General features: G+C 43.7%; 1 protein-coding gene across 5 annotated transcripts in view; it reads left to right on the forward strand.

Annotated features, from left to right (window-relative positions):
• Positions 1-6034: 6034 nt before the first annotated feature.
• Positions 6035-19765, forward strand: part of DENND5B (DENN domain containing 5B) — a 115155-nt gene continuing 101424 nt past the window's right edge. For 2 of the 5 annotated variants that reach the window (XM_030449305.1, XM_030449313.1), the window contains exon 1: positions 6065-6176. In XM_030449305.1, coding sequence (XP_030305165.1) covers positions 6065-6176 — 112 coding nt within the window. Of the gene's footprint in view, positions 6177-19765 lie in introns of all 5 variants that reach the window. The other 3 variants (XM_030449330.1, XM_030449320.1, XM_030449338.1) reach the window with 3 other exon arrangements.

Consider the following 19765-nt stretch of genomic DNA (forward strand, 5'->3'; position numbering starts at 1 on the left):
GACTGAGGAAAGCTGTGTGCTTTTATTCAAGCTTAATCTTTATAGATATGAGGCCAGTATAGAAGATGAGCTACTTGCTTTAATGGTATTATAATTTGATTTAATATTAAAAAATGTGCCTGCAGTACCTACTTTCTAAGCAATGATGAATTGCACTGGAGGAAATGTTCTTTGCTTTATGTCTTCTGGCTAGTGATCTGGTTTATTTGGTTTAAAGCCCTAAGGCAGCCAATACCTTTCCAATGCTTTAAGTAGTCTACTTGGATAAATTCAAAAAATAAAAATTGCTTTCTTTGCTAACCTTGTTATAAAATCATCTGCTGTTGTTGGTTTTCTTCCTGTTTCTGCTATATGCTCTTCTCTGCTTTGTGCCAGAATTCAGCTTTGATTTTCCAGTCCATCCTTATCCCATTACTTTCAGCAGCAATTCACAGCACTATGAACTGCTCAACTGAAAGTCAGCCCTAAATAGGTCTTCTGAGCATTGCAAACATTCCTACTGCAACTCAGCTGTTTTCCCTCTCTTCTACCCTACAGCATCTCATGACCACATAGACATTTGAGCAAAATAGGAGATGCTTTCAATGGCAAATCAATGTGGCCTGGCAGCTGGTGAAAGATCTTCCACAGAGCGGTGTGAAGGAGTCGACCCATCCATCACCAGCAGCGTGATTTCCAATTCATTGAAGAACACTGAAGAAAATAAAAGGCGAAGCAACAGTGTCACAGCAAGAAGAAGGGATGCAGCCTTTAAATAGCAGGCTTTTTCCACCACTCTGAAGCATCAGACATGGGCTCCTCGCAGCAGCAGGACAAAGATCTTGACAGGCCTGGGGTCTGATCTTTTATGGCAGTTCCTAAGGGCAGGGGGGGGCTGACACGCTTGTTAGCATTCAGCTAACAGGTTTGGAGAAACAAAGGCTTGCTGAGAGGTTAAGGAGCAGGAAAGCTGAACCAACTTGATATTGAGATAAATATTCACTGCAACTGAAGACACAGATAAGTAAGGAAGAAGAACAAATCCACCAAGCCAAAAACCTTTCCCTTGCTGTGTTGCACCACTGGCAGTCCAGCTGGTGATGGGACAAAGCTGCTGCCGCAGGAGAGTAGATCAAAGCAAAAGGTCCCAGGCAGATGTGGTCTATGCTAGTAAGTTTTCTGTGCTCATCCTGCTCTGAAATTCTCAATACTACCTTATCCCTATTCCTTGGAGAAACATTAAGAAGCTCCTAGTGCTCTGACACTGTTTTGTGCTCAACTGTGCCAGAGACAAGCCTTGTCTCCCCAGGATTATTGTTAATATGCTTTGAATGGGCCACATCCAGCCCACCCATGCCCTTTGGGGAGCTTTAACACCCTTTGCTGGGGAAAGGAAAAAATAATCATAATCCCATCCTGTTACTTCTGATCATCCCAGATGTGACTCAGAACAATCCTATCAGTCACTGCCTCTTCCCAAACTTAAATGCTTTTCCATGGCGTTTGGCTGATTAGTATATGCAGCAATTCATAATGCTTTGGGGCCTCACCCTGGTTATTCTCTTGTTCTTGCAAATTTCACAGCTCCTTTGTGGACTTGCCTGTTACTGCTGCGAAATTTAAGCAATTGATGTTACAAGTAGAGCAGAAATGTTTGGTTTGTCTCTAAGGCAGGGCAGTCCCTCTAAATAGGCACTGATGTCATGGCAGGGTGCATTTGGATGATGAAAAGCCAACCCAAAAGGCTAGGTTCTGGGAAAAAGTAGTGCAAAACATCTCAGCATGGAGAAAAGGCAACTAGGGACCTTGAGAGAACAGCTTGATACTTTCCTGTGCTTTAGCTCACAAGACAGTGTGCACCAGCTGATAGAGAAGTGCCATTGCACTTTTCTCAGATACCTGATGTGGGATGAGTTCATAGTGCAACAGGGCATGGGGTGGGCACAGAACTCTGCTGGTTGCTGTAAGCCAACAAAACTCAGTTGACTTTGCTCTGCTTTACAGGCTTGCTCTGGCCAAAGGCAAAGGTATTTGACACCTTTTCCCAGGAGCAGTAGTTTATAGCTGGAAAGAAGAAGGAACTGACTTACGAGGGACTTGGTTGTGTTGCTATCCATTTTGTGCTGACATAAATGTAGCTGAAGAGTGAAAGAGAAATAAAAAATTAGCTGTAAGTACATATCCACTACACTTCCTGGAGTGGAGGAAAGTATTGCCACTGGGCAGGAAGAATAGGGTCTCAATGCAGCTGAGCTCTGAGATTTTTTAAATTATAAGTGATGATGTTGTCCAGTAAGCCAACTTTCAAACCTATTTCCACTGTCAAAATACCCTAAAACCTACAGATTCCTTAGGATGCAAGCCAGAATGGAGGAAAAAACATGAGAGTGAAGATGAGCAACCCAAAGGCAGTGTGAATTGTCTAATGCTAGACAAGCTTGGAGAGAAAGAGTGGAACAACTGAAATGGGGGGATTTAGATAAGAAAAATCCAGACCCAGAGACATAACATGATTTATCAGAGTCCAAACACACTTGGCACAGCCAAGTCTGCTGGCACTGCAGAGGAGCTGAGTGGCCTCTTTGGTATTATATTTGTGCCCAGAAGATTGGTTGTTTTAGAAGAAGAAATCACTGGCCTCATAAAACTCCAGTAAGAGTGTCTGTGAGACCTGTACATAGAGGTGCAAGAGCTCAGTGTCGCAGCTCTTCCAGAAAGAGGAGTGAGTTTTTTAGATTTTAAACTTGCAATCTTATGTATTGTGCTTTTTTTCCCTTTTTTGATGCTATATGGATTGCTGACTTTATTGAGATGGAAGTGGCTGTGCACTGAAAATTCAAGCGAAAAACACAGTTCTGTACAGAAAACAGCTAAACCAAAGCAATATGAAACCACATGCTGCCCAAGAGAAAAATGTGAGAACCCGTGTATTAAATTTGGGGTTAAGGTTCGAAGTAGTCCTATTTGAAAATCCTTTAGAGAGGCTGGTGAAACGTTTGTCTTGGAATTCCTGGAGCCACTGGTGACATCAGCAAATTCGCAGATGACACCAAGCTGGGAGGAAGTGTGGACCAACTCGAAGGCAGGAGGGCTCTGCAGAGGGACCTGGACAGACTGGAGAGTTGGGCCGATTCCAACGGGATGAGGTTCAACAAGGCCAAGTGCCGGGTCCTGCACTTTGGCCACAACAACCCCATGCAGCGCTACAGGCTGGGGACAGAGTGGCTGGAGAGCAGCCAGGCAGAAAGGGACCTGGGAGTCTGCATCAACAAGAAACTGAACATGAGCCAGCAGTGTGCCCAGGTGGCCAAGAAGGCCAATGGCATCCTGGCCTGTATCAAAAACAGCGGCACCAGCAGGTCCAGGGAGGTGATTCTTCCCCTGTACTCAGTGCTGATTAGGCCACACCTCGAGTACTGTGTCCAGTTCTGGGCCCCTCAGTTTAAGAAGGATGTAGAGGTCCTGGAACAGGTCCAAAGGAGGGCAACCAGGCTGGTGAAGGGACTCGAGCACAGGCCCTATGAGGAGAGGCTGAGAGAGCTGGGGCTGTTCAGCCTGAAGAAGAGGAGGCTCAGGGGAGACCTCATTGCTCTCTACAACTACCTGAAAGGAGGCTGTAGCGAGGTGGGAACTGGACTCTTTTCACAGACGACCTTCAACAAGACAAGAGGACACAGTCTTAAGTTGTGCCAGGGGAGGTTTAGGTTAGATATTAGAAAGAATTTCTTCACGGAGAGGGTGATTAGGCACTGGAATGGACTGCCCAGTGAGGTGGTAGATTCTCCGTCCCTGGAGACATTTAAAAAAAGACTGGATGTGGCACTCAGTGCCATGGTCTAGCAACTGCTCCGGTGGGTCAAGGGTTGGACTAGATGATCTCTGAGGTCCCTTCCAACCCGGCTAATTCTATGATTCTATGATTCTATGATTCTATGATTCTATGATTCTATGATTCTATGATTCTATGATCAGGTCCTCCAAAAACAGAAGCCTAGAGCAAGAGAACTAGGTGGTGCTTCTCCAAAGTAAAAGCAATTAGTTTTGAATGCAAGTCAGAGGCTCTTATCTGACCTACAGCTGAATAAGCAAATACATACAAGTTAATAAACAAACCAAACTAAATAAAATAACCTAGCTCTTAGTGCAAAGTCGAGAAAATAAATGGTCTCCTGACAAACTTGTATGTGGATCTAGCAAAGTTGAGCTTGTTACACCAAATGCTGCAACCAACAGAATTAATGATTGTGACACAGGATTTATCTTGTTTTTTCTTGGATATTGGGGTGAGGAAATTGTTTTAGTTCTTTTCTACTTTCAATAGTGCTACTGGAAGCTGAGAAGTAAAAGGGCATAAAACTCAAAGGGAAGAAGAAAGCGATGGTGATCTAAGTTGCCTCTAGGTAGGAAGAAACAGTTATTCCACAAACCTCCAGAAAATGACCCATTCTGTATGAAATATCAAGTTCCCTACAGGCATTTCCTTGTTAAAGGCATGTGTTGAATAAGGACAAACATAAATTATAGAAAGAAAAAAATGTGGTTTACACTACTGAAGACAACTGAAAGGGGTCATAAGAGTCCACAGTGAGCAAAAATCAAAATTATAATTATTAGATGCTGCAAGAACTAAGACTAGTAAACAGATAAACACAGGAGGATGAAAGTGCATATGGATGAATTCTGCAAACAACCTCCTTAAAATATACAGAGGGGAGAATTATCTGACATAAGCAGGGATGTTGGTAGTCTGAAGAAGGAAAATCTGAAAACATTAAAAAAAATCATCTGTCCATTTAAAAGCAGGCACAGCTCTCAAAGGGATCTGCTGGTACTTTGGCATTGGGTAATAAGCAGAGAATGGTTTGGTTTGGAAAGGACCTTAAAGATGATCTAGTTCCAAGCCCCCTGCATGGGCAGGGACACCTCCCACTAGACCAGGCTGCTCAAAGCCTCATCCAACCTGGCCTTCCTGAAAGAGAGCTCCCACAACTTCCCTGGACAACCAGGGTCCAGGGTCTCATCACCCTCACAGGAAATATTTTATTCCTAATATCAAATCTAAGTCTTCCCTCTTCAATTTTTAAACCATTGCTCCTTGTCCTCTTGCTGCATACCCGTGAAAAATTCCTTCCTGAGCTTTCTTGTAGGCAGCTTCAGGTATTGGAAAGCCTCTCTCAGGTAAGAGGGTTTTTAGAATAAGGTTAAACCAATACTGATTTCTTCCTGGACGTGGCAGAAAGGTGATCAGATCTTAAACTAGAAATGAAGCAACATGTTACGTTTTGCTTTTAATCAGAGCGCGTGTAGCAAAGAAATAGTTCCCCTTCCTGGAACGGGATAGGATTAACATCGATCTCGGCACAGGGATGGAGATCACACAAAAGCCATGCCTCAGCCCCCCCTCCCCCTTTGTCAGCAGCCCCTCACTGGGGTGAGGTTGTTATTATTGTTTCCAGATTCTGATCGGGAGTATTAAAAAAGCCATTTCCCCGGGTAGGAAACGCTCGGCGCAGCCCGGGTGCTAAAGAGGCGCCGTCCCCTTTGTTATTGAAATAAAAACCCGACCTCCCCTAACTGGCACCTTGGGGGTGATGGCGGGGAGAAGGGAAGCTTTAAGCACCTATTGTGGCAAAGCAGGGATGGGCGGGGGAGGCGGGGTGTCTTCCTCACCCTCAAAACATCGATAAGGGCCGCAAACCTTCCGCTAATGCCCAGCAGCGGGGCGGGGGGAGGCGCCCAGGGTTTAAATGCCCCGCGGGGGCGGGACGGCAATGCGGTGCCGCCCTTCTTGTCCCCGCCACCTCCCCTCCCGCCCCGCTCAGCTGACAGCGGGACCGCTCGGTGCCCTCTCGGTTCCCTCTCTGTGCCCGCCCGCCGGAGCCGCTCGCTGCTCGGTGCCCACCCGCAGGAGCCGCTCGCTGCTCGGTACCCGATCGCGTCCTGCGCGCCCCCGACGGGGATGTGGGGCGGCGCGCTGTGACCGTGCCACGGGCGCGTCCCCGCCGCCGCCGCCGCTGCTGCTGGTGCTGCTGCTGCTGCCGCCGCCGCTGCCGCCGCCGCGCAGAGCCGCGGAGCCGCCGGCGGGATGAGCGGGAGCGGCGGCCCCGGGCCCGGCGCGGCTCCCTGCCGCTTCGCCCACTACTTCGTGCTGTGCGGCATCGACGCGGAGAGCGGGCTGGAGCCCGACGAGCTGGCAGGTGAGCGGCGGGGACCCCGGGGCCCAGAGCGGCGGGGAGGCCTCATCCGCAGCCGCACCGCTGCGGCTCGCCGCGGCCCGGCGGGCTTTTGGGATCCGCTGCTTCAAAATGTCTGCTCCCCCCCCTATTCTGTCCCCCCTTACCCCCAAAGGAAAGGGAGAAGGGTGGTCGCCGAACTGGCGGAAAGCGCGGGGTGGGAGCAACTTTGAAGGATGAAGCATCCGCTGGGGAGGCTGGTAGAGCATCCTCCGAAGAGCAGAGGATTGGGGGAGTGTTTGCTGGCCCCGAGATGCGCCCTGCTCCAGGTCGGGTTCCCTCGACCCGCGGTTGACCCTGGTCTCTAATGGGGGAAGGGGCAAGGCAGCCCTCGGTCTGTGCAGCGGGGTGCAGCTGGCGGGAGGAGGGTACGGAGGGTTATGGATTTGAAAGGGGGCTAATGACCGAGCTTTCTGTCTGGACTGATGCATTTTCTTTGCACGGGAAAGGGGGAGAGGCATCTGGGAAGAATGGAATAAATTAATGGAACAACATCTTTAATTATGCTTTTTTATTCACATCTGTGTCTATTCAGAAAGAGTCTTCCTGCATCCTTTCTTTCCCCTCCGTCCCCAAAAGGCTACAGAATCAAAGAACAAAATTTGTACTCTGGGATCAAACTGATTTTTCTAAAATGTGGGTTTGGAAGGGTTGTGACTGGATGTGAGCTGATTGTGCTGGGAGAAAGCAGTTTTCCTTCCTAAATGTCACTCGTGTTTAAATAAAAGGGACTGTTTAAGTCAGGTTTTTATATGTTAAATTCGATTGACTGCAAGCTTAATAACGGGGCTTAATTACATGGAAGCTAAGCAATTCCTCACTGAGTTAAGAGTTTGAAAGCACTTCAGTGCACAGGTTTGCCCATTCCTGTGCATTCACATTGCAGGTCTATGAGCTGTGTGTGACTGAAGCTGAAGGCAGCTGTAGCTGTCAGGGTGGGCACCTCTGTCTGGTGGTGGGATCCTGCTGAAGTCTTTGCTGCTGTTGTATCCAGAAGGACCTCACCTTCCGGTTGTGTAAGAGAAAGGCTTGATGGTCTACACACTGATCGATGTACTCTGGTTGAAGTTCACATTTTTGTCACTTGTCAAAGAGGTGGATATCTAAATGTTCCAAGGAGCTATATCTTAATATGAGATCCCAAAATCTTTTCCCTTTGCACTGAGCACACACTGGGGGTAGCCCTAGGATCTCCAAACAGAAGCATTAGCCAAATGTTCTTTAATCTCTATTTGCTTTTTCACATCTACCAGTATGTTTTCAATTTTGCTGCTTCTAGTAGGAAACTCCTGACTCGTGAGCCAAGCTCCCAGCTGATGGTGTACGGGCTGGATTTGCATAATATGACCTATTGGGGTTGCAGCTACTTAAACTTTGAGTCATCTCTAACTATTCTCTCTGAAAAGACTATTTTTAAAGCAGTGTTACTGGCAGGCTGTACCTTCCCTGATGATTACCCAGACCTTCAAACTTGTCTTTTGCTGATTTCTGCTTGGTTCCCCAGTGAGTTGTGTTCTTGGGGAGTTCTACTCAAGGAGAGCCTGAGTGTGGTGGCTTCATGCAGCATAGTGGCTCAGCTATAGGGCACAACTTTTGTGGTCACTCAGTAGATTTAGCTGAATGATTCCAGCAACACTAATCAGATTTCAAAGCTAAAGAAATCTCCCTCTTCATTTTTCAGTAAAGGGAAGACATTTTGGCACATCTGTGATATGTCCATTTAGAAAACCATGCAACTCTGAATAATTTCAAATAAAAATTGCCACAAGTCTTTAAAGCACTTGAGGCTTCTGTTTTTCCATTTTCCTTCCTCCTCTTAAGGGGAAATAACAAGTATCTTGAGCTGGTTTAAACTATTCAGAGTCCAGCAGTATGGTTTGAGCATGCAATAAAAAATCTGGTAATGCCAATTTGGGAGGCATTCTGAATACCTCAGGGAGCTGGGATATGATTGAGAAAAAAGTGGAGTAACAGAAATATGATGGGACTTAATGTTGCTGCTGAGCACTGTTATATTTTTAGGGACTTGTGACGAGAGTTTTCTGCTATCAGCTGGGAGCTCAGCAGTTGGAAATGTTAAGGAAGAACAGGGAGTGCTGTGAGCCACAAATGTAATGCAGCTGTGGAAAAATGAATTCTGCTTTTAGGTGTAGTTGCCAAAATATTTATGTTAAAGTTTGGGGGGCGGGTGTGGGTGTAGACAGGCGCTGGTGTGATCTCATCAATAAATCTGTAATAGGTTTCAAAATCCAAGGTTCCAGCATTGAGTTTGTAATCGGAATAGGTGGGGAGAAAGATGCTCAAGGGAACAGAAAGTTTGTTGTGTCACAGGAAACCCACAAGGGCTATTTCTTTCTAAAAATGCTCTTGCAACATTTTGTAGAAAGAAATGATCCTGTTCTTTTGGTGCTGAATTATGTAGCTATGATCACTTTCCATCTTGCTGGAGTTGTAAGCACAGTTGTAAGAGCTTGTTGAGGTAAGTCATGGCACCAATGAAAAGTTGCTGTGACTTAACCTGCTCTGCAGATCATCCCCAATTTAGGAAAAAAGTAATTAAGAACCTGCTTATCTCCAAATCTGTGAGTCCTTTAGCAGCTTGTAGACACAAAGTGCCTTGCTCAAGCCAGATCTGCCTGGAAGGGTCTGCACTAATGCCAAGTAGAGGAATATGAGGAGATGGGGAGCTACTCCACCACCCCAGGGCCTGTACTCTGAACCAAGCAGAAGTTACAAAATCCTTGGGATTTTCTGCTTGCAGATGGATTAGTGGTGACCAGGTGAGGCAGACACCCTGCTGGCACATGTACCGTGCTGTGGAGCTACTGGTGAGTCAGCTCTGCTGTCATCTGGAGCTCTCCAACCTGTACCTTCCCTCCCTTGGGGACAGCCCACCTCTGCATGAAGGCTTTCCTTGATTAGTGGCTTAACCCCAAAATCTCCATCAAACCCTCTGCAATTAATACCTAATGGCCTGGCACCCCCGCTCCACCTCCTACCCCCTCCCTCAAATAAATAAACAAAAAAAAACCCTCCTCATTTATTGTATCAGACATGAAGTGAAATAATTTGATGATGCTCTCAAAGGCATCATCAACCTTTTACAACTACCATTTTAATTATTATTGTTGTTAGGTCTGTTCACAAAATGAAATCAAATCAAGGTTCCAAAGTTATAAGGTCTTGACATAATTTTAGGAAAGAGTGACCTGCTTTATGGTTCTTGTTTCTGTGTATGGTTAGTGCTGAAAATAAATTTGGTAGATGAGAATTTTCCACCATTTTGCTTAAATTTTTTTTTTTTTAGTTTGCATGTATGTTATTTTCTGGTACAAATCTTATTTTTTTATTTTTTTAATAGGAAATTGCTCCACAGCTGGCATTTCAAATGGATTCAAACAGTTTTTTAGTTAATTAATTTTCAAAAGTAAAAACCAACTCTTTCCCTGTTTTTGAACTTGGTAGTGTAACCAGGCACTCATCAAAGTAGTGCATGGATTATAAAGCTGTCAAAACACTTGTGGCATTATCACAAAGCTCTCAGTCAAGGATGGAAGAAAAAAATCTTTCTAGGCACTTGAAGGAGGAAAGGAAACTCTCTAAGGCTTCTTGGCACTTAGTAGTTGGAGAGGTCAGAAAAGAAGAGCAGACCATTTGATGTGAAATACCTTGAAAAGCATGAAAATTTCAGTATTGGTTTCTGTGCCCTATTGAAGTCCACTAAAATAGGATGAAGGGAGCTTTTCTCTCATGTTCAGGGCTGTTGGAAAGTAGGTTTCTGGTCTCTTTCATCTTCATGCCTGCTTCTTTCAGGTAAAGCTGTTTTGAGCCTATCAGCTCTGGAACTGCATATGTTTAAATGAACTTATCATAGTAAATACTTAACATTTCCTTAAACAAAAAGGCCTAATCATTCATTAAATTGTTTCTATTACATTTTTTGTCATCCTATATCAACTTTATAAGTGTGAGAGCAAGGCACAATATTTTTCTGTTTGTAGCGGGTTTTACATTTCTCTTTAAGAGCATGGCAAATTTTGTAGTATTTGTAGTATTGTATAATATTTTTTAGAGAGTTGCAATGGCAAATTAGAAAAATAAAACAATCTTTGAGTCAATTAAAAGGAAAATGAAGTGTCTTTGACTGAGGAACTAATTAGTGCTCTGGAGGGAAGTAGAGAGAAAATTGTGGTATGAGTGTTTTGTTCCCAAGAGGGAGGACTGGTCTGTGCTCTATTGAGGATGCTCCTGCTAGAGGGCCAGAGAGTTTTGGAGGGAAAGAGGTGTGGTAAGACAACATGGAAAGTGGAACCTGAAGGACAATATTGGGCAATGACTTCTGTGTCTCAGAAAGTAAATATTGGTGGAGTTGTGGTAGCCCTCTCGCTGTGTGAAATGAAAAGCTTTATAGCTTTTTTGTACACATCGGCTGTGAAATACTACCTCAAGGTTATGCTTATAGTAAGGAAATGTTCCAGTTACTGTATCTTCTTTAGCAACGTATTTTGCACTGTCTAGTTTTGGCCATTATGTAAAGATTTACCCTGTTACTGTCCCGGATATATGTATACTTTAAAGCCATAGAGACTTTCATTACTCTACTTTTAAGATTGCTTTCCCCCCCTCCCCCTTCATGACCAGTGAAGCTGACAGTGCTCATTGAAAACATTGAGTGTCTTGAGGAAAATAAACAATGCTTCTACCTCATGCTGTTTCGCCAGAAATATCCAGATATTGGTAATTAATTTTCCCCATCAGTGAAATGTTACTGTAGTACATAACATTGCAAATCAAACGCAGCATGTTGTAGTCGGGCTAACGGTGTTTCTTATCTAGGAAGTTCTTACTTTTGGAATGATAAAAGTCTTTTTAGTCCTTTTGTGTGCTTGGCACCTGTGCTCTCAATCCTTGCAGAGCCTCCCTGCAGCCCTCACGGTTCTCAGTCGCAGTTCCTTGGTGCCAAGTCACCCTGCAGTGCCAGAAAACTTGGCAACTTTACTGTAGCAATACAAGATCTCATCCACATGATGTTTTCTGAAAGTCAGTAATTGGGTTTTTTCCTAGTTTACTGGAAATCGATGGAAAAATTTCCCTTGACCAGGGAATATCTCAACAGTTGCGGTTCCTGTTTATGACTTACTCAGTTGCCACAAAAGAAAAGCAAGCTTTAGGAGTTTGGTTTTAATTTTTAATACAGTCCAGAATTTTATGTAGCATATCTGGAGGGATTGTCCAGGTTAAATGACCTGATTGAGGACAAGAGTGGTGCAGGTAGAGGAGAAGATGGCTTATGCTGTACAACCTGACAAAACTTACTTGCTCCTCAGAAGTAGTTTTAGGAGATTACTTAGGATTGATTCCTATAGGGCTTGTGAGAAGGACAGGACTCAAGCATTCCTCCTGCCTGCCTTAAGAAGTGATGCTTAAAATGCAGCACTGAATCTTCTGACTTTATGGTTGCAATGAGCAAGTGTCCTGCATGAGGGGTTGAATGGAGCGGCTGTCTTGTGTTTTGTAAATTGTCATCATAAACAAGGAAACATTGGGCATACATTTAGGAAACCTGCTTGATAAAAATCAAAGCCGGGTTAATATGTTGTTCATGTGAAAGCAAATCTTTTGGTCTTGGTCTGCGTAAGTGAAGTGTTGTGTTGGAATATGGAAATAATTTCTGCTTCTGTGTAACCTTGACTTGATGGTGAAATAGAAACAACGCTTCTGCTCTCTTCTTCATCTTTAAATGTGGTGGCATGGATAGTTGCTGTAATGGATTATTCCTAAATGTATGTCGGGTTTTTACCTACTGGTTAAAACCAGGATTCCATTGTAACACCACATAGATTTTTAATTTTTTAAAATAGAAATCTGAATTATAGGTTAAAGACTTGGCTCCTGTAGGAGAGCTTCTGCAGCCAAAAGAAACAGTGCTTTTTGTAAAGAATTGTCAATATTATTGACAAGCATAATTTCCGGTTACAATAGCCTTTAATAAGGAGCAGCTCTCTTGCTTATTCAGAAAACAGACCATTTGTGGGATTGCTAATGGCTGTGATGTATTATAATGCTTTAGTAATAGTGCTTTCATTCTCTATTTTTCTATGTGCCAGAGACATACTGGCTTTAAATGCTCCCCCAACCCTGGTGTGACTATTCTGTTATACATATATATATATATATATATATATATAATTTTTATACTATATTACTTTAAAAATAAGGTATTGATTGGGTTGGAAAAACATCATTATTTCTATCAGTCCCACTGACTCAGTAATGTTAAACCAAAGAGAATTTATTGCACTTTCTTTTTTTTAATGCCAGATAAACTGCTGTTTTAATTTCCACTTAGAGAGGCTAAACTCTCTTGCACTCCCGGAGGGTGTTTCACTGCCAGCAGCTGGTGTGGAATCACAGAAGAGGAAGGTGTGACCATATACGAGTGGGGCTTTTTCACAGTGAAAATCCCAGTAACTGGTCTGCAAGTACTGCAGTAGGTAGGGTTTTTTTTCCTCCACATAGTGTAAGCCACAGTAGTAATCAAAGCGCTGGCAGACAGAGCAGCTGAGCTGCTGCCCTTTGTAAGAACGACCTAAATCCAGCCCTAATCTTGTTCCTGCGCATCAGCTTGAAGTCCTCGCTGTCCCCATCTTGGCAGCTTAGCGGTGCGGTGGCTGGGGAGAGTGGGGGTCCCCGGGGCTGCAGCTGCCCTCCTCGGGAAAACAGCAGTGCGAGGCGAACATGCCCGCACCCTGCTGGGTGTCGGAAGGGCCCCTGAGCAGCGATGGTGTTTTTGAGCCTGCATGGGAAGTGAAGGTCCCTGTTTCCAGCAGAGAGTCTCCTGTGTTGATGCCTTCTTTCTCAGTGGTCCTGGCGGTGCTGGAGGATGGAGGGATCTCTGAGGGCAAAGCTATACCCCCACCCCGCCCTCCCCTCCTCCTGTCAGGCAGCGTGTGCCTGTGGTATTGATTTCTCTGTTTGCCCGTGAAGCTGTCCTGTCCTCGCCAGAGTGATTTACCAGCGCTGCAGGAGGAGCTGTGCCAGCGCCCTGGTGCTGCCCACAGCATTCCTGTGCCCGTGCCGAGCTCACCCTAGGGATGCTTCCAAAATGAGCTGCTGCAGGAGAGGGAGGTCGAGATGCATGCAAGCCAACAGGAGAAGGGTGTCAGGGTTCCCTTGCCTGCCTTCTTTTACCTGCTTGTCGCGGGCTAATCAAGTTGTCCTTAATGCCAGCAGGGCCCTGGAACACTTTGGGAAGCTCACAGCCAGCAGAGCCTCTGCGCAGGCTGATGCTGGATCTGCAGCTGGCAGGCTGCTCCCCACTGCAGTTCTGAGCTGCTGCAATGAGGGTTGGAGTCAAAGAGAAATGTGAATAAAAGGGGGGGGGGGGGAAGTAAACAACATGTGCACTTTGATCCAGTTCATGCTGTGGTGTTTGGTGCTATTTGAGGTCATGTAGGACCACTTACAAAGGTGGGAAGATTATATGTAACTTGTTTGGCTGTATCTTGTGGGTATGGAGAGGAACTGTGGCAGTCAAAATATAGAAACCTCTGTGTAGTTTGTGAGTGTAGATAACCTAACAAAATATTTTTTTATTATGCAGAATAACATAAAATATGTACGTAGGAAAAGCTGCATTGAGGAAAACAAAATTTGGTCAGGAAACTAGCCTTCAATGTAATATTTTGGTCATATTAGCTATATAGATTATCTCAAAAGTAATTAGGGAAGAAATCATGATGGGTTAGTACAGTAAAAGACAAACTGAGGAGATGACTAACGTGTGACAGACTGCTGAGGTGCTGGGTGGAGGTATGGCTGTAAGAAGTTGCTGCTACATTAGTGGTATGAAAATATAAACAACTCAATTTGTGCTCTTTGCCTGGAGTCCAAGATAGTTTTACTCAGCTGTGAGATCATTAGATTGTAACCGAGAGCTTTCTCAGTCAGATGTCTTAGGCCTGGTCAAAGTGCCTGTCTGGAAACATGAAGCTATGGCCCTTCAAGGTGTTTGGTTTTACTTGTTCCTCCTTCCTCCACGTACCAACCCAGTCCATGAGAAATACATCAAGCAGATGCTTAAAGAGAGCATAAGAGTATTAAGCAAGTGATGCTTAAAGAGTATTCCTTTGCTAATGTATACTCAGGCTGGGTAGTCTTGAGCATCTTTGCTAGATCTCTGTGACCTGCTTTGAGTGATAGTACAAAACTTAACTCTTAGGATATAATATTGTGTGAGGGGTGTCTGGTTTTGATGAATCTGCAAAGAAAACTTGTGATGGTTGTTGTCCACTTAGGGAACAATTTCATATGAAAATGTCAGCAGTTCTTGTTTTGTGTTCAGAGTCAATGTTTAAATATGTCACTCTTGGAGAATAAGCTCCCCTCTCCTCTGGAGCATGAACTTGGCTTTGCTTTACAGTCAATTTATTCATTAGATTGCAATAATAATTCTGGGACCTAGTAGCAATGTTTGGTTTGTTTTGTTTTTTTTAAAAAAAAAACCAAAAAATATCAGAGTCAAATCCTGTTTCAAAGCTGCTTGAGGAGCTGCACAGCATAAAAGCTAGAAGAATTTCTGTCCACCCCCTTTTTGGTATTCCCATGCTAAAAAACTAGCATGTGGAAGGGGAAGGGGGCTTAATCTAGAACACCATTCTGTATAAACAATGATAGGATTAAAAAACAAAAACAAAACAAAAACCCCCAACAAAACTCACAAAGCTGAACTGTTATGGGTATGTAGTGGCTGCATGCTTTTCATGGATGGCTGAAATTACTTGTATAAATTTGCATTTTCCCCTTAGCATCTCTGTAAACCTGTGCTCATTTCCATGCCCAGCTATTTTCACACACAGAGTGATCAGTGTGCAGTGGCATGCAGTGTAATGCAGTGTTATCCGTGTTAGCAGCAGCTACACTTGGGGAAAAAAAGCAAATGTCACTGTGGGTGCTCCTCACACGGGGCTGCCCAGGTGGAAGAGGTGCTGCATGTCTCTTGTGACTGGAAGGTAAGAGGGCTGAGCTCTTTGTAATGAAATGATGAAACCAAGCCCTCACTTAACTGGTAATTTTTCAATGAAATATTGATCAAGCCAAGCAGTGTGCTTTGGACTGACTGACCTGGATCCATCCTGACTTCAGGATGAAGCTGGAGTCTGCTGGGAGAGGAGGATGCTGCCATGGTCTAAATAGATGTTGCTTACACTGACTTTAGGTATCTTAACAGGTTCTGGAGCCCAAGTTCTCACTGGTCTGGAGACTGTCCAGACACAAATTAGGGCACAAATCCCTATTTTAGGCATGCACCTTTCCAGCTTTTTATCCATGTTGCTGCTTAAATGAGTCCTTCTGGATTCAGATATCTTCAAATACCTTCTGCTGGGCCCTATGGTCCCCTTTGAGATGTTTTAGAAAAAGGAGAGAGATTTATTTTTAATTCAAACTGTGAGCTATTTGAGCAAAGAATGCAATATACAATTGAATAAATATTTGGCTTTTCATTGCTGAGGGAGGGGAGGACTTGCTGATTAGTTGGTTATTCACACAATACTATTCTTCCATCAGTATTCCCACTTGGTATTCTTGTTTGCTTTATGCTGTGCAACACTCTGGCATGAATTTAAAATTAAGAATATTTAAATGCTTAAAAATAAAACAGACTTTCATCTGTGATGCTGGCTGGTTTGGGAGAGATGAAGGGATGTTGCAGTTTCTTTTTTGCATCACTTTTTATCACGTGCATGTTGTGCTCTCATTTTGTATATTTTTCCAGTATAAGGATATAAAAATACACCTCACCAAGCATTTAGGGCAGAATTATCACCTTTTATTTAAAAACAAATAGACAAACAAAAAAACCCAAACAAACCACCCAAACTTTTGAATTTTTGTGTAATCACACGAAGATGAAATGACTGGTCATGCCTCACAGTGCTTAAAAACTGCCAGGTGCTTTGTAAGGTGACGGATAGTGGATGTATGCTCTGTCACAGGGCTTTGAAGCAAGTGTTCTGCTGTACATTTTGCCTTGTAAACACTTCAAGAATGTCAAGGCCAGGAAGAATGTTACTATGGTGTCTCTAATGCCTCCCTGTTCGGGTGTTCAACCTTTGTTTCTAATGCCTATTGTTATGAATCTATTAGGGGAGAATATTTATCTCTGGAAATCAGGGTAGCAGCTATTCAGCACATGAATTAGATGTTAAACCTTTTCCCAAGATGATGCTGTTTAAGATGGCATTATCTCTGTAGCATTTGCAAACATGTTGACTCTCTCTGGCTTTAGCAAGTGTGATAGCAGATGTTGTTTGACTCTCTGAATTTAAGCAGGGATGTGTAGTCTAGTGCTTCTATCTCAAAGCAAGGAATGACAAAGAGCTAAAGAATCCTGGTGTAAGGAATGCTATTAAGTAATCATTTTTTCCTGCATGAATATGAACATCTGCACAGGGTAAGGCAGCTGTAGCTGTGGTCTGCTGATGTACTTAGCAAAAGGGGAATGGTGATGGGAGATGTTAATTTTCACAATAGCAGTTGTGGTTAATAACTTACTATGGTTTCTATGCCCGTGTCTTTGTTTTCTTCCTTCTGGGAACTGCCTGCAGCGTGGTAAGTTGGGAGCCCTGTTGAAAATTGCTCAGTCTAACAGAATCTTTAAAAAAAAAAAACACCACCAAAAAAAAACCCCAACCTCTTTAGTGTTATGTGGGCTGAACTTCCCATGAAAAACCCAGCCTTAATGAGCTCAGCCCCCTCAGCCCTGCTTTGTCACGGTCAGCAGGTGAGAAAGAGCTGAAGTCCTTGGCGTGAGTGCCCTGGCTGTGACCCAGGGGCCTGGGGCCCCGATTAGTTCAGCTCTTGTGCTTTCAGCAGCAAAAAGAATGAGAAAACATCTTGTCTTGGAGCCTGGATGTATTCATGCTCCTTGCCTTCAGGTCTATGTTGGTGCTGGAAGAGACCATTCGGCCAGGAGCCGGGGAGTAAAGGCGCAGACTTAGATCTGATCCATAGCTGAGCCAGAATTGCTTGGTGCAACAACCCCAGTGGCATGTCCAAGAGACATCATATTGGAGAGTGGTGTAGATCTGAAAACTATTTGCAATTCAAAATCTGTCTTGAGCTTTTGTTATTGGTTAACGTTTTGTCAGCACTTCGTGGCAATGACTTCTGACTGCATCCCAGCATTGCTCGTGGTGCACTGAATAGCTCAAAAGGGAAGCTGATGCTAAGTGGGAGACCATCTGTGTTGGTAATAGTATATTGTTCTCACACTCAAAACTCGAGCTTGTGAGATTGTTACTGTGATCACACTAGACCTGTTTCCTTTTTTAAAAAAAAAAAAAAAAAAAGTCAAAAAAACACAAGCACCCTAAGCAATCTATATCCTTATCTAGGAACTTCCGAGCCCATAAAATGATCAATTTAATGTTGTCAGTGGTGAAATTGAAAAGATACAGGGTTTTTTAAATTTATTTATTTGTGAAGTCCCTGCAACTAGACCAGAGGTCCTAATTAACCTTCCAATAATACAAAGGCTGCAGGAAAAGCAAGAGAGGCCCCTCCAGGTGGGTAATCTGGCAGGCTAATTGGCAGCCACGTAGCTGGGGTTGGAGCAGAGCCTGCGTTGCCTCCTGCCCATCTGCCAGGCTGGGGAATGATTTGTGGGTGATTTGTGGCACTGATGAAAGGGAAGGAGGGGAAGTTCAGAGCTCACAGGCTTGTGTGAGCAAAAGGAGCTGCAGATGAGAGGATGGTGGTTTTTGTCCTGGTGTCCTGTCTCGTAGCTCCTAGTGCTCTTCACCCAGAGCTGTGAAACCATACAGCAGTGTTAATGCCACTTAGTCTTTCTTTCTCAGTCTCAAATGAAGAGTATTTGTTAGGAGAGCAATTCTGTCACAGGTCCTACAATGTGATAAGAGGCAGCGGGAGCAGAGCTATGTTTGGCAATAAATAGTAATGCCAGGGTGGTGGTTTGCTGGTCCTTCCTCAAGATCAATGAAAGGATGAAGGAGTGTAGAGTGTAGCTGTGCTGGTGCATTTGCATCCAAGAGATGTGGCTATGCAAAAACACTTTTTTTTTTTTTTTTTTTTTTTTTTTTTTTTTTCCTTTTCTTTTTTCTTTTTTCCCCAAAACACACTGAATGAGAGATCCAGCAACAGAATGTGCTGGGGAAGAAAATCCTCTGCTTTTTTCCTCCTTATTAAATCTTCCCCTTTCCCATATTTAAAAACATACCACTTCATCCTTATATGTTTAGCAGTTCATCCTTATACATTATTGTTTTAAAAAGCTATTCTGACCTTTCCAATAATATTTTTAAGAACCAAGAGCTGTATGCTATTGTGTTAAAATGCTAATGATGCATAAGGAGTCATAAAATTGCACTAAGTGCATTAAATTTTTAGTAACTCTAGCAAAAGGCACTGCAAGGAATGGCTAATCACCCTGTGCTTGAGTTGTCTTGGAAGTAAATGGCAATACTAAGCTGAATCTGTCTGCTGAAATGGCACAGAAGGAGATGGCATTGGATTGCAGTGCCATGGGAGATTGGCTTGATTAATCTCTTCATACCAAAGTGGCATCAGTTGGTGCTCCCAGCAAGCTTGTAATAGATGAGTGCATTAATGAGCTCCTGAGTAACTGAGACTATGCTCAGGGGCCAGGGGGAAATCAGAAAGGATAAATGGTGCTGACTCAGTTTCTCTTTCTTATGTATTTTTTTACAAGCTGTGCTCAAGCGATTCCATGTCAAAGAGAGCATTCTAAAATTCCCCTCTGTGTCACTAGAAGTAGCAGAGCTGTTTAGTGTGGGTTTAACTGGCTGGGTTACTTAAGTCTTTTTGTTTGCTTGAACTTCCTCCAGCTGAAAAATGTTGTGATCTTCAGATGTGAAAGACTGACTCTTGGTTAGTCACTGCTAGACTCCTGGGAGTATGTTTGAAAGATGCTGGAGCCAAACCTGCCTCAGGGCTGTCCAAGTGGTCCTCTGAGCCATCTTCTTTGAGCTGATTCAATTAGCTGGTTGGTAAAAGTGTGTAAAGGTCTCTGAGGGCTGACAGTAATTTGTGGTCCAGAGAGTTTGGAAAGTATGCTAACCTTAAGAGAAACCATTTCAGTAGTCTACTTAGTTTTTGCAGGGTTGGTTATCTTTTAATCTTTCTGAATCTCTTTAATAAAAAAGGGATTGTGCTAAATTTAACCATACTGTTGCATTTAGGGCTTAAATTTCTGTTTTCCTTTCTTGTGGTGGCTTCCTGCTAATTGTCTTGCTAATGCATTTAAATTCTACTCCTTAAAAATGTATTCTTTATTTTGTGGGAGGTCATCAGTTTCACAATATTGTATAAAACTGAAACCAAATCCTCCTGTCTGCAGCTGCAGTGTTAAATAGAGCATCATTGTCATGTGGTAAGCATGGCTGTCAAAACACTTCGGGCAAAGTGGGTAACATGAACAGTTCTTCTACGTTAAATATTTATAGCAGAAAATGCAAACTCAGAAGGCTGCCAGCAGACAACATACTGCTTAAATACATTGCTGTGTTGGTGAG

The sequence above is a fragment of the Calypte anna genome, chromosome 1 (assembly GCF_003957555.1).
Source record: "Calypte anna isolate BGI_N300 chromosome 1, bCalAnn1_v1.p, whole genome shotgun sequence".
In the NCBI taxonomy this organism is placed as follows: Eukaryota; Metazoa; Chordata; class Aves; order Apodiformes; family Trochilidae; genus Calypte; species Calypte anna.